Here is a 14,405-nt window from a genome sequence, read left to right on the forward strand (position 1 = left end):
CTGATGCTGAGGCTGAAACTCCAATACTTTGGCCACCTCATGCGAAGAGTTGACTCATTGGAAAAGACTCTGATGCTGGGAGGGATTGGGGGCAGGAGGAGAAGGGGACAATAGAGGATGAGATGGCTGGATGGTATCACCAACTCGATGCACATGAGTCTGGGTGAACTCCGGGGTTGGTGATGGACAGGAAGGCCTGGCGTGCTGAGATTCATTGGGTTGCAAAGAGTCAGACACGACTGAGCAACTGAACTGAACTGAAACAATCCAAAACAGGCTTCCGAGCTGGCACTCATGGTCCAAAATCCACCTGCCAATGCAGGAGACACAGTGGCCTGGGTTCAATCCCTGGATGGGGCGGATCCCCTGGAGAAGGAAATGGGAACCTACTCTAGTATTCTTGCCTGCAGAATCCTATGGACAGAGGAGCCTGGTGGAGTGCAGTCCACGGGGTCGCATAGAGTCAGACATGCCTGAAGCGACTTAGCACGCAGGCATGCATGCAGACATTCCAAAACTGGTCTTGCAGGCTGTGGATGCCCTCCTTAGAATCCACACTGTGACTGGCCTCCTTCTCCTAGACTCATGGACAACTGTGCTGATGAAGACGCACTACGCTCTGCCCTCCTGTAACCCACAGTCTGAGCGGCTGTGGTGGAGACAGATGACGGTAAACAAGGTAACAAAGGAGAAACAACAGTCTCATCCGGAAGAGTTCTGAAGGCAGAATGACCACAGAAGAGCTGAGTTCCCATCACTAGGAGGAGCCAGAGACCTGAGCTCCGTGGAGGGCTCCACCCAAGGGGGGTTTGGGGGCAGGAAGGCTTTGTGCATTTCAGGAAAGAGATGAGTCTGGGGCTCATGAAGAGGGCGACACAGCAGGAGGTGGGTCCTGAGGGCAACAGAAGACAGATCTTGGGGGGTCCAGTAGGTACAGGACCAAAAAGCTGAAATGCCACGAGAGGACTTGATAGTTGTGAAGAGACGTGGCGTCATTCATATTTGAGCCCTTCTATTTTGTGGATTTGTGCAGACTGGGTTGCACAGGGGCAGGAATTGGTGTGGCAGATGTTAGTGGACTAGACTACAGCCCAGACAGGGGTAAATGGTAGGACCTGTTACTGAACTGGGTTAGAGGAACTTTCAAACAGGTCAGCAGGCATATAGCCCTGAAATAAAAATGTTTATCTGGAACATGTTGAACCTGCAGTGCCATTATAGACATAACCCAGGGAATCCTGCATTGAATAAACTTTGTTTAAAGTTGTCTCTCCCAAATTTCCTCCCTCCCTCTTTTCTTCTTATTTTTTCTTTCATGGAACACCATTTGACATCACATTATAAGGCATAATTTCTTCTGTGAAGAGCCAACATTTTCTTGGGCTTTTCACTTTCTCTTCATTTCTATCATCAGCATTTGCAGTTGGGCTTTTTAATTGTCATTTTTCAATTTAAAAACTCCAAATGCCTATCACCTGTGAACCATCACACAGAGGCGTCTAAGGATGGAGAATGGGAGGCCATATTTTAAATCTGGGAAGATGCTAAGATCAGCCAGTCCTACCTTCACAGCAGTACTTCCTTATAAAACAGAGCCACTCTGCAGACACAAAGTTTTTTTTTTCAGTAATGTGACACATGAGACATTTTCTGGACACAGAAAAATTAAAATTACCATGTTTAAATTGTTAGATTCCTGGGTTTTACTTTGTTATATAAGCTTCCTTCTGCAGTTGTGTTCACTTGGAAGAAAAATCTGTCTCCCATATGCAGGGAGTTAGTTCCTATGATATATTTTATTTTACTTTATAACTTTAAAATTTTATTGAAGCACAATTGATTTAACTGTTGTGGTAATTTCTTCTTACACCAAAGTGATTCAGTTATACACAGATATACATACTTTATTATATTCTTTTCCATTATGGTTTATTCAAGGATATTGAATATAGTTCCCAGTGACTATGATACATGTTAATGAAAATACTATGCTTCAGTCTATTTTCTCATCTTGAGAATAACTAGTGACATTCTAGAACTGGTTGGATAACAATAAACACAAGTTAAAGTCATGAGTATTTTGGACACGAAAACCATCATTTCAACAACTGTTCTGGGTTGATTATTGCTGGCTGATTAAGTTACTGATAGGGAAGAGTTGGGGGACAAAAGCTGCCTTTTAGGCTATCTGACTTAGGAATGGCAAAGTGGGAGAGCCTTGATTTTTATTGAATTGAAAGTTACCCAGAAAATGGGAAAGACTCCTTTGGAATACAAGACTGAAATATGGAAGAACCATATGCTGAAGAGCTTAAACTTATGTTTCCTATCTGCCATTTTTATATAAATGACAATAGAGGAGACATCAAAATGAAATATGCTTTAAAAAATAGAATTAAGGATAGTCTTACCAAGTTATCATGGTAAGAGTAAGGATTTAAAAAAGTAAGATGAAGTTAAGATAAAGTTTAAATGAGAAAAATATTAAATAGTAAATGAAAACAATCCAGAATTAACACAGACATAATGATTTTTCTTAAAAATTTCATAAGCTAAGCACCGAAACATCACCAGAATAGTGCTTAAACATCTGAAATGACACAAAATGAATACAATCACCACATAATAGACCAGAAGGTTAAGATTATAAACTACAAATTAATTAAAGACCAGGTTAATGAGGTATCATTTATGTTGTAAATTATAACGTCCTCACGCTGAGAGATCAGGGACCTCTCAGGTCCTGAGTCAGATAGGGCCAAGTCTCCGCACCTTTCCACTCACTGTCTCCCCAGGAGCTCCCTGCAGAGGGACAGTGGGAGGTCACCCTCTCACAGATGCTGAAGAATCAAAATACTAGCACCACAGGAGACTGAAGCCTCGTGCTCATGGTAACAGACATTTGGGTCCAGCTCTATTGCTCAGGACCTACCATCGGGTGGTTCTTTCTTTCTTCTTGGAGTTTATAAGAGTCTGCAAATGTATCTGGAAAGTACAACCAAATCAGATCTCTCTAGAAAGGTTCTGGATCCTAAGGAATGGATTTCTCAAATGCAGGACTGCTCAGTCCCATAGACTGACACTTACGTACCTACTTCTCCTCAGAAAAATCCTGCCCAAAGAATCTCTTTTGAGTATCTGGTTAAGCCTGTCCATAAGAAGCAAAGCTCAAAAAGTATCATAATATCCTGAGTTTATTACACCAAATCCCTCACTTTTCAAGTAATGCTGCTGCTACTGCTAAGTCGCTTCAGTCGTGTCCGACTCTGTGCAACCCTAGAGACGGCAGCCCACCAGGCTTCCCCGTCCCTGGGATTCTCCAGGCAAGAACACTGGAGTGGGTTGCCATTTCCTTCTCCAATGCATGAAAGTGAAAAGTGAAAGTGAAGTCGTTCAGTCGTTCCCGACTCTTAGCGACCCCATGGACAGTCCTATCTAAATCATGATAAATACCCTCAACTTTGTTATTTTATACTCATAGAACATTCCTAAAATATGAAGGGTAATGAATACTGGCTCTACTTTACAAATGAAAGTGGGGAATAGAAAAGAGGAAGAAGTTGCCAAAGTAAATATTTACAATTAAGGACTGGGATGAAACCTTCATCCATGTCTTGTGGATTCCAGACTACTGAACCATATTCATTCATTCAGACATAGTTCTTATAGATAAATGAAAACTTGTCAATAATTCCTTATTTCAGTCTCTCATCTGTCACTTACATATTATTTACCCCTGCCTATCTTTGATATTATTTGTCCTCTACTTCATAAATATATATCAGAAGGAGAATTGTCAAAACAGAAACAAGTAGGGCCAAACTTGAATCACTTGTTCCTGCAGTCTTCAACTTTGGACAAAGGGAAATAATTATTACTATTAATATAAAGCCAAATACTATGAAAGAAATTATAATGAACCTTGAGACTTTGAAGTAAACACTTAAACATTTATTTTCCCCAAATAATTTAATTTTAGAAAAGATAAGGTAGATTTTATTTTGCAGATACACATCTATATAATGTTAAGGGAGGGCCTACCTGGGAAATGCAAACATTTCATAATGTCTGTTAATTTTCTCCAGATGAATATTAATCAAAATCACTAACAACAGAAACCTCTGAAGTCACCATGGAGGAGGGGTCACCATCCTGACAAACTTAGCCAAACTTCAGTGCTATTGGCAGCCTCCCTGGTGTCATAATGATGTGTTATCTCTTGTTGGGCCTAAAACCATCGCAGCACATGAATACCAGACAAGGTCACTTGGAGACTGTGATCAAAATGAAGTAAACCAAAACCACTTCATGGACAAAGACAGGTCCCAGTGGAACACACAATTCTCAGAACACACATTCTGAGATAGGAGTTGCGTTCTCCTCTCAGCTGAGTGACACACCAACTCAGCTGGTCTTCACTTGTCCTAGATATTTAGTAAGATACTAAATCCTAGAGTTGCCCCCCTCACCCAGACACCATCAAATGTGAAGCAAAGTCCTACTTTAATAAACTTTCTGTGAAATCACCCACCACAAGCCCAAACCATTGGTAAGTCTTTCCTAATACCCTCTTGGGCTTCCCTGGTACCTCAGAGGTAAAGAATCTCTCAGCCAATGCAGGAGACTTGGGTTTGATCCCTGGGTCAGGAAGATCCCGTGGAGAAGGAAATGGTAACCCACTCCAGTATCTTGCCTGGGAAATCCCATGGACAGAGAAGCCTGGTGGGCTACAGTCTATGGGATCGCAAAAGAGTTGGACAGGGCTTGGTGACTAAACTGCAACAACAACACCCTCTTACTAAGATGCCCTGCAGTTCCCTATGTTAATTCCCCCTCACTGTGGAGAGTGACAAACCCAACTTGTTCAACGACAAGTGTCATCCTGATGGACTCTCACTGGAGCGCACTGACATGATAATACTACTAATATTTATTAATAGCATTTGCGAGTTTGTTAACTACCAAGTTCTCTCCTTTAAAGCATCTCATGTGGCCTTCTCATGAAGAGGGTGTTACTATTCTGTCCTCAATGTGCAGCTGAAGAAACTGAGACCAGAGGAGCAACACAGATGTGAAATGTGATATCTAAATTCAAATATGTTTTTGCTTGCAAAAACCAAAGATCTTTCCACTACAACACATTAATGTATTTTTAAATAAGAACAGAAATGCCCTACAAAACATCTGGATGAGCATTAGAAATTTGGATATGTATAGGTGGAAAGAATCCACTTAATAATTGGATACAACCAGGAATAAAGTTGCACAGAGAGATAAACAGGAAATACAAGAGCACTTCTTTGTTGTCAAATATATCATTATGAACTTGATGCTCAATTAGTGACTGCAATGAAAATTCAGAGAAAACAGAAAGCACAGGTTGGACTTCCAGAAATTCTGGGTATGGTGAGGTAATAGAAACAGATCACAAAGACCACTGGACACACAGATACATACATACATCCTTCCATAGTATGACACGTGATTGGTACTGTAGATGAGAAAAGAGGCTCCTCTGTCTATGGGGATTCTCCACGCCAGAAACTGGAGTCGGTTGCCATGCCCTCGTCCAGGAGATCTTCCCAACCCAGGGATCAAACCTATGTTTCTTATGTCTCCTGCGCTAGCAGGTGGGTTCTTTACCACTAGCACCGCCTGGGAAGCCCCGAAGAAACACATTTGCTGTGCTAAGTCACTTCAGTTGTGTCTGACTCTGCGACCCTATGGATTGTAGCCCACTAGGCTCCTCTGTCCATATTCTCCAGGCAAGAATACTGGAGTGGGTTACTGTGTCCTCCACCAGGAAGAAACACATATCATCCCCATAATGAAGTGGATGCTATGTAGGAATGAAGAGTGTTGTTCACACTAAATGATGAAATGTGTTTGATCTATGCAAATTCTGATCAGTTCAGTTCAGTCACTCAGTCATGTCTGATTCTTTGTGACCCCATGGACTGCAGTATGCCAGGCTTCCTTGGCCATCAGCAATTCCTGGAGCTTACTCAAACTCATGTCCAAAGGGTCGGTGATGCCATCCAATCATCTCATCCTCTGTCATCCCCTTCTCCTCCTGCCTTCAATCTTTCACAGCCTCAGAGTTTTTCCAATGAGTTAGTTCTTCAAAATTAGGTGGCCAAAGTATAGGAGTTTCAGCTTCAGCATCAGTCTTTCCAATAATATTCAAGATTGATTTCCTTTATGATGGACTGGTTGGGTCTCCTTGCAGTCCAAGGGACTCTGAAGAGTCTTCTCCAACACCACAGTTCAAAAGCATCAGTTCTTCAGCGCTCAGCTTTCTTTATAGTTCACCTCTCACATCCATACGTGACTACTAGAAAAACCATAGCTTTGACTAGATGGACCTTTGTTGGCAAAGTAATGTCTCAGCTTTTTAATATGCTGTCTAGGTTGGTCATAATTTTTCTTCCAAAGAGCAAGCATCTTTCAATTTCATGGCTGCAGTCACTATCTACAGTGATTTTGGAGCCCCAAAAATAAAGTCAGCCACTGTTTCCATTGTTTCCCCATCTATTTGCCATAAAGTGATGGGACTGGGTACCATGATCTTAGTTTTCTGAATGTTGAGTTGTAAGCCAACTTTTCACTCTCCTCTTTCAGCTTCATCAAGAGGCTCTTTAGTTCTTCTTTGCTTTCTGTCATAGGGTGGTGTCATCTGCATATCTGAGGTTATTGATATTTCTCCCAGCAATCTTGATTCCCTACTGATAATACATGACTTCCTATTCTTATCTGATACTTTCCTTAGTCAATGTCCAACTTTCTCCCATTCCTTTTGAGCAAAGGTAAATCACTTGCCTCCTTGCCATACGAGGAGAGAAGGAAGGAAGGAAAAGTTAGATCTGGTATTTCCTAGTTTGAGTCATTAGTAACTGATTTGTGTACTATATCTAAACAGTGACTGGTGTTGGCTGGGGGCAGTCGGCCAGAAATATACAGAGCAAAATGTGTTTCTTAAAAGCTGGGAAGCTGTTCTCACATGACCCTACACTAAAACATCACTGCCCATGATCAGAACTTGCACGATCAAATCTTGCAGAAGTGGTGACCAGAGACGCAATTTTTTGTTGTGAATGTTTCCCCTGCTTTCTTCTGCTCTGTGGCCCATGTCAGCCTAACCAAGGAGAACCAAGTGTGGGTCTTACCTACACTCTTCATCACGGTCACATTTCTTATAATGGTTTTTTTCTTTAAGAGGATATCTTAGGAATCTCAGGTAGGATGGCTATAAGAAATGTAGGTTGAAATCACTTAATATTCAAATTGCTATCTTTTATTAAGACTAGAGCATTTATTTGTGTTTTTCAGAATTGCATTCTATTTTTCACATGCCTGGGTTTCCCTTGTGGCTCAGTTGATAAAGAATCCGCCTGTAATGCAGGAGACCTTGGTTCAATCCCTGGGTTGGGAAGATCCCCTGGAGAAGGGAAAGGCTACCACTCCAGTATTCTGGCCTGGAGAATTTCATGGACTGTATAGTGGGGTGGCAAAAGACATGACTGGGTGACTTTCACTTTCATTTTTCACATGCGTGTTTCTAAATTCTCAGAAGAGATTGCAAATTTCTAGAGATCAGGGATTCTACATTATTCTCAGCAGTGTTTTACATCTAGTTGATAGTTAATAATGCTTTATATTCAGTGAAGATCCCTGAAATTAGTCATAATTAGTTCTACTTCTTCTTATATGTCTGGATATCCAACTGTAATGATCTTAGAGTGATTTCAGTGATAGTATAATACAGGTAAAACACTAGTAGCTTGAAAACACACATGGTTACTACGTGAGTGATACGTGATGTATGTGCTTGCAGAGGAGCCAGTGGGGCAAAGCTACCATCTGTGGAATTATGACTGAACACCTCTAAGTCATAACTGGATCAGCTTAGAAAAATGCATTTTCTTATCTGAATTCTAACAACTTAGCAGCTCTATGTACTCATATCTAAGCTTTTCATGTCTAGATAAATTAATGGAAAATGGACTATGAAAAACCCGGCTGACAACATTTTATTGATCCGTGCCATTTTATCTTTGTACTTATGGGGATCAACTGAGGTAAAGAATTAATTAAAAACAAATATATCCAAAGATATTCCATAGTTAGCTATTATTCTTTACTTCCCAGTGTTGTCTATTTTTTTTCACATTCCATAGAAAAATGAGTGAACTCTGACTACCTATAAATATCACAGCTTAGTTGTTAGAAAAAAATTCTAAAATGTGCGTAAGTTAAATCTTTGGGGAAAAGGCAGAGCATAAATATACATGGATATGTCTGGTGTGCCTATCTGTATATTTACATAGAGATAGACAAAAGAACTTAAATAGATTTTCTGGGAATGATTTGAAAATAAGGAATCATGATTTTGACACCTTAGTATTCATAATACCTGAATACTGAATCATACAGTTATATTCGCAATTCATAGGATTCATAAAATTCTAAAAGTAAAAAGTATATTACTCAGTATAACTGCTACATATTTACATGTATACTCCCAAGTGTAGGAACCCTAGTCTTCGTCTGAATTAAAAGAGTACAATTAAGCTTGTTAGATGACTGTTTCTTCTCTGCATTTTGAGTGTTTTTCATAGTCCTCAGATATTTTAGATTCTTAAAATTTCCAGAAGAACTTTAAAACATTGTATTATAAGATAAGATATTAATGTGGGGAATTTAGAGGGCAAATGGGACTCAATGTGAGTTAAGTAATGTGTCTGGAGTTCACTACTGGGATCCCAGCTGTTTATTGCATGGAGAATATGTGAGTGCATGGGTCAGTGAGAAACTCTCCCAAACGGAAGATGCTGCTTATTAATACTGGTCTGCACATTTTTGTTAGACTTTTCCATTTGCTACTCATACCTGTGTCTTCTTCTAGGAAGTATCTTTGCTTTCCTGGGAGATTCTATCATTGTTTGTGTTCATTTTCTCCCATAAATTGCAAACCCCTTCAAGCTAGAGATCAGTCTTTTTCATTTTGTAGGTATTTGTTTTATGTGTGAATGTTTCAGCATCCTAAATAACAGCATTAGGAAGACTTTTCTCTGGAGCAATGGTGGAAATTATCAAAAGGTAAAACAGAATTGAAACATTTTAAAAGAAAAGAAAAAAATGTAAATACACTTGAAGAACAGATTTTACAGTCCTTATAATCATATCAGGATTATATATCACTTATGATCTAACCATTTTGAATATCTAGCAGTGAATGCAGAAAGTCTGATTTTCTAGCAAATGTCTATAATCCTCTTACTGAAGGGCCATCTCTACACCAGACTCTCTATTTACAATGTGGAAGCAACAGTCCATTCAAGTCTTTGGGAAGTCTTATAATTTTTCCAGGAGAGAAATCCATGTGTAGGATAAAAGTCTTAGTGGGAATCATTAATATGCATATTTATAGAATTTCAATAAAGGTAAGCATCCCCTGGTACACAGTATTAATTATTAATACTTCAAAATTAATGAAATATTAATATATACAACTGCATACAATAGAATCAAGGAAGGCAGCTGGCTTTATTTAAGCAAGAATCAATAAAGAAAAGGCTCATTTTCCAATGCGGCTAAATGAAGGTTGTACTCTTAAAATCTCTTAGGTATACTGGGGACCATATACAAAGATCAGAAACACAAAGCTCACCAAATGCAGAACAGGCTCACCTGGGCAGAGGGCGATATTACACGGCTTATGATGCGTCTCCGGCCCTTCGCATGGCCTCCCCCCATACTGGGGCGGAGTGCACGACCGCGTTCTGGTTCTCTGGCCTCGACCACAGGTGAATGAGCACAGACTCCACGGAGACCACTCCTCCCAGACTCCATGGACTGCAATAAAGCAAAGAAGCTTCAACAACAGAAACCGAGATGCAAAGTCAAAGATTACTTTTTTAAATACATAACTAAGAAAAAAAAACTCATCAAATAGACAAGTATGAAGGTATTTTAAAAATTCATTTGAATTACTCTTATTTGCCACAAGATGTAAGTTAACTCAAAAATCATTAAAATAATATAAACTTGCATGTACCTTTGTATTTGAACAATTACTTATGTCATATAGTTTATTATTATTTTTTTAATGGAAATGTACCTCTCTATGTCATGGTAAAACAGTCATGAGTTACTTCACATCTATGTAAAACTAACTAAATTTCTTAGAGTAACCCTCTGGAGTTAAAGCTGAGTTTAAATAGAGAGGGTCAACTTAATTTTTTCAACATTTAAAAAGTTTCAGGATTAATAAATTTTATGATGTCAGAGAATCGAAGGTACATATTTTAAACAGACCTCACATTTTATAAAATGTATTTTTGCCATTTAAAATCTGTGGGTGTTTAAAGTCACTGTTTTTTGAATAAGAGGTAAATTTCAAATTTCTATTTATTTGCTAAGAGTCCCCTCTTTCCCTAGGTTTAACATGAGGGGCAAATATGAAGACCTATTTCTAATAGCCAGGAAACCAGAAGACACCTTTCCTCCTCCAATAACTAAATGACACTGGTAATTCTCCTACTAAGTAAAACTTCTTGAAAAAACAAATGATTTAATTAAGATTATGCTTCATATAACTATCAATACATCAGTACTTCAAATATGCCATCATGATGAATTCAAACTTGACTGGAAATACTAACATAATTTGTGTTCCTCCATAATAAACACTTCACATAAATATTGATAACTTTTGCCAAAAGGCCATTAGGGTTCAAAGTTTAGGTCCCTTTCTTGAACTGTCAAATCACCAGTTCCATCCCAGTTTTTAACATTTGGGGCAGTAAGCAGTAGCACTCCATGGATAATACAAATCAAAATAAACCAGGCAAAATGTGCTCTTCAGGTCAAAAGTTCTTGTCTTGATATTGAAACTCTATCTTACTCTTGAAAGTCCATGAGCAAATGCTTGATATAACACCTACAGACATGAGTAGGGGGAGTAGAAATTTATACTTAAATAACAACAAAAAAAAGATGCTCATTTTCTCTTCAACATTGGTCAGGGCAAGTAGAAGTAACAGAAGAGTTATTCAAGTAAATATAGTACGTCTAGAATCTTCTTCACGTATCTGCTGACCAAGTTGTTATTTTAAAAACACAGATACAATATCCTCAATTATAAGGCAGTCTGTTCTATTTATACTATTTATTTGCCCCAACTTGTGAAAATGTGTTCAAATATTGGAAAAATTAGCCAAATTTAGGCAACAGTCAATGAAATATTCTTTAAGATACTGTGAAACTAGCTGGCAAATATATTTCAAACACACTGTATAGAAAAAGAGAGAGTGAGAGAAATTAAGATGTTTGCCTTTTTCCCACTTAAGTTTAGGAACACCAAAAATAATTTGTATCTATTGGTATAAGAATAAATAGTATGTCTATATTTAAAGTCTAAGGAAAAAACATATACAAATACCTATATTTACATATGGGAATATATGATTAATTATAGCAGAATATTTTAAAGTAACATATACAAACATTTAGTTATGTAAAATGCATACCTTTAAGCAATTTTTGCATTTATGTTTAGTTACCAAGTTTCTCCATTTAAAAAACACCATTTCTCCCTTATTTTCTGTATAAGATGTTAATAGTCTATATAGTATTTTTATTTCTCGTTCTGTTTGTTTTCTCTTCTATCAAACTGCATTGTTCCAAAAGCAGTGAACAATCTCAGAAGAAAAAGCTGCTAAACTGCCAGGTTTTTCTCCAAAATCTTACTGAAATGTTAATTAATCTTGATGACTTAGTTAAATTATGAAGCTAGAATCCTCTGAAAAGTAATCTTACCTCCTACTTTTTAAGTCTTTATTGTTTCATGGTGAAATTTCGTGACTCCTCCACATCATTTTTAAAAAGCAAAAATACTTGTTTTTTATTTGAAAAGGACATAAAATTATCAATAATTTTTACAATTCTATTGAATTAGGAAATTAGGGCACAATTTTTTTTATAAATTTTATAAATTATCTTCATAAGATTTAGGATAAAGGTTAAATATTTTCATTTTAATGAGAATTCATTATATAAACTTTTCTTTTTAGAAAAGTATGAAAAGTGATCTAGTGCATTTGAAAAATATGCCTAGATGCAAATCAAATCAATCTATTTTTATAGTTTCCTCTTTAGATACCAGCTGTAATATTTCTATTTCATCTCTATTCTATCTAGAGATGAAATGAAGAATATACAATATGCAAATTATATTACTACCAGATTTTGAAATAAGTATACAAATTATGTTGTAATTTAGATTGGGATGTATAAGATAACTCTAAGTGAAAGTTTTCTTTTTTTTTCTTAAGAAAATAAATGGATATGAAAATATGACCTTAAAAAAAATTCAAAACCACTCCTTAGCCTAAATAAACATTTATTCTAAAATACTGCAGTACATATAGAGTAGATTAGTAGTTCTCAACCAGAGGCAACATTGCCTCCCCAGGGAACATCTGGGAACATCAGAGACATATTTGGTTGTCACAGCCTCAGGGGAAGAAGGAAGTCTCCTGGCATCTGAAGGGTAGGCGTCAGGGATGCTGCCAGACATCCCTACACCTTCAGGCCAGCTCCCCACAATAAAGATTTATCCACATCAAAATGTTGATAGTACCAAGGTTTCAGAAACCCTGGAAGAGATCATAAAACTGTAAGTCAGAAAAAAGAAAGAAAGTTGCCCAGTCATATTTGACTCTTTGCTACCTCATGGACTGTAGCCCACCAGGCTCCTCCATCCATGGGATTTTCCAGTCAAGAAATTGGAGTGGGTTGCCAAAACCAGGTCAGTACATACACAATCTCACATAGCTCTCTAATTTTCTCAATTTACTTTCTGTTTATCTCTAGCATTTTCTTCTCTAAGCAATAAAAGTTTCTAAGAAACTATGATGTCAAGGCAAAAATTTTGTAAAAGGCTGGATATTTTAGGATTCATATTAGAAATAACATATTATTATGCAGTTTAATTTTAAAAAACTCTTTAAATGTGAATAATATGGGTGAATGGTAACTAATATATAACACTATTGATTAACCTTTAATAGCACAAATAAATATAAGCTCTAGTTCTATCATTCCATACATTTTGTGAAAAGTGACATTTAACATTCAATTTTTCTGTGTGTCATTTTCATTAACTAAATGGCAAATGCACTTCTTTATACACAGGGTGACAAGTAGGTTATTTATTTCTGAGGTAACTTTCTTCTTGGGAATAAGCTATTATTTCAGAAAAAATATTTACACTATTCAAAGTACTATCTCAGATTTTAAATTCATCTTTTTTTTTTTTTTAGTGTTTTCATTGTATGTTGTATAAAAACATACATATTTACCAGCATGGCAAATAAGTGAACAAAATGTTGAACACAAAATATTTCATAACAAGCACAATCACCATCTGAAATGTATCACAGTTTCCTGTAGTGGGATAATTATTGCACATTCAAAAAATAATAAAGTTGCTAAGTTATTCTTCATGTTTGGAAAATTAAAAAGAAATCAACAAAACTCTTGTCAAGATCTTTGATTCAATATCAGAACTATAACAGTGGTTAGATGATTAAAAGATACAGATTTCTTATCATCCTTACTATTTAGACAGACAAACCTCTATGTATGTGGAGGTGAAGAGGAACCAATAATTAGCATGTACTTCTTCAGTAGGCATCACGGTAGGAGGTTTAAGAAAATGAGGACAAACTGGACCATCATAGAATATTATTGTTTTCTGGACCTGAGACACAGAGTGAAAGGGAGAACATGCTGGTCCCACAACAGATGGTCTCCATGCCCAGGGATGGGTGAATCAACATCGTCTGGCAGGAAGATGGAGGTTTTCATTTGCCAACCAGGTGAGTGTTTATGGCTAGTATCTGGAAAGTAAGCTCTGAACAGAGAACTGTGGGGAACTCCTCAGCCCCACTCAGACCTGCACTTAGGGATCTGTTAGCCATTAGATTTTATTCCTGTACATTGAAAGGATCTTGACTCTTCAAAAGGATGCTGACAAGGTAAGTGTATAGGTCAAGTACAACCTAGATTTCTCTCGACAGTTCTCTCCTTGTCCAGTACAGAGCCCTTAATGTAAACACTGTTAAGTAGAGGCCGGATTTAAGTACTAGTCCAGACAGTGCACTGTGCACTTAACACACACTCAGCAGAAATCCACTAGCATTTTTCATGAGCTCCTTTTACCTACAAAATTTAGAAATGTTATAATTCCTAAAATGCCCATCTCCTTACTATTTGCTTTTCTGCTCTTGCCTAATGTGTATTAGAGTCCACTTTGCTCTGTGACTCCTGTTTTTGTCTTTTTTTTTTTTTTGTCTTCCCCATCCACAACTTCCTTAAGCATTTTTCCCTCACTTTATAAT

General features: G+C 37.5%; 1 protein-coding gene across 1 annotated transcript in view; it reads right to left on the reverse strand.

Annotated features, from left to right (window-relative positions):
* The window catches only part of BAI3 (brain-specific angiogenesis inhibitor 3), an 880,973-nt gene that overhangs the window by 518,516 nt on the left and 348,052 nt on the right, over positions 1 to 14,405 (reverse strand). Inside the window, exon 5 of the mRNA XM_010848504.1 lies at positions 9,691 to 9,855. Coding sequence (XP_010846806.1) covers positions 9,691 to 9,855 — 165 coding nt within the window. The remainder of the gene's footprint in view (positions 1 to 9,690; positions 9,856 to 14,405) is intronic.

Source organism: Bison bison, unplaced genomic scaffold (genome assembly GCF_000754665.1).
Source record: "Bison bison bison isolate TAMUID 2011002044 unplaced genomic scaffold, Bison_UMD1.0 scf7180017864268, whole genome shotgun sequence".
NCBI classification, from domain to species: domain Eukaryota; kingdom Metazoa; phylum Chordata; class Mammalia; order Artiodactyla; family Bovidae; genus Bison; species Bison bison.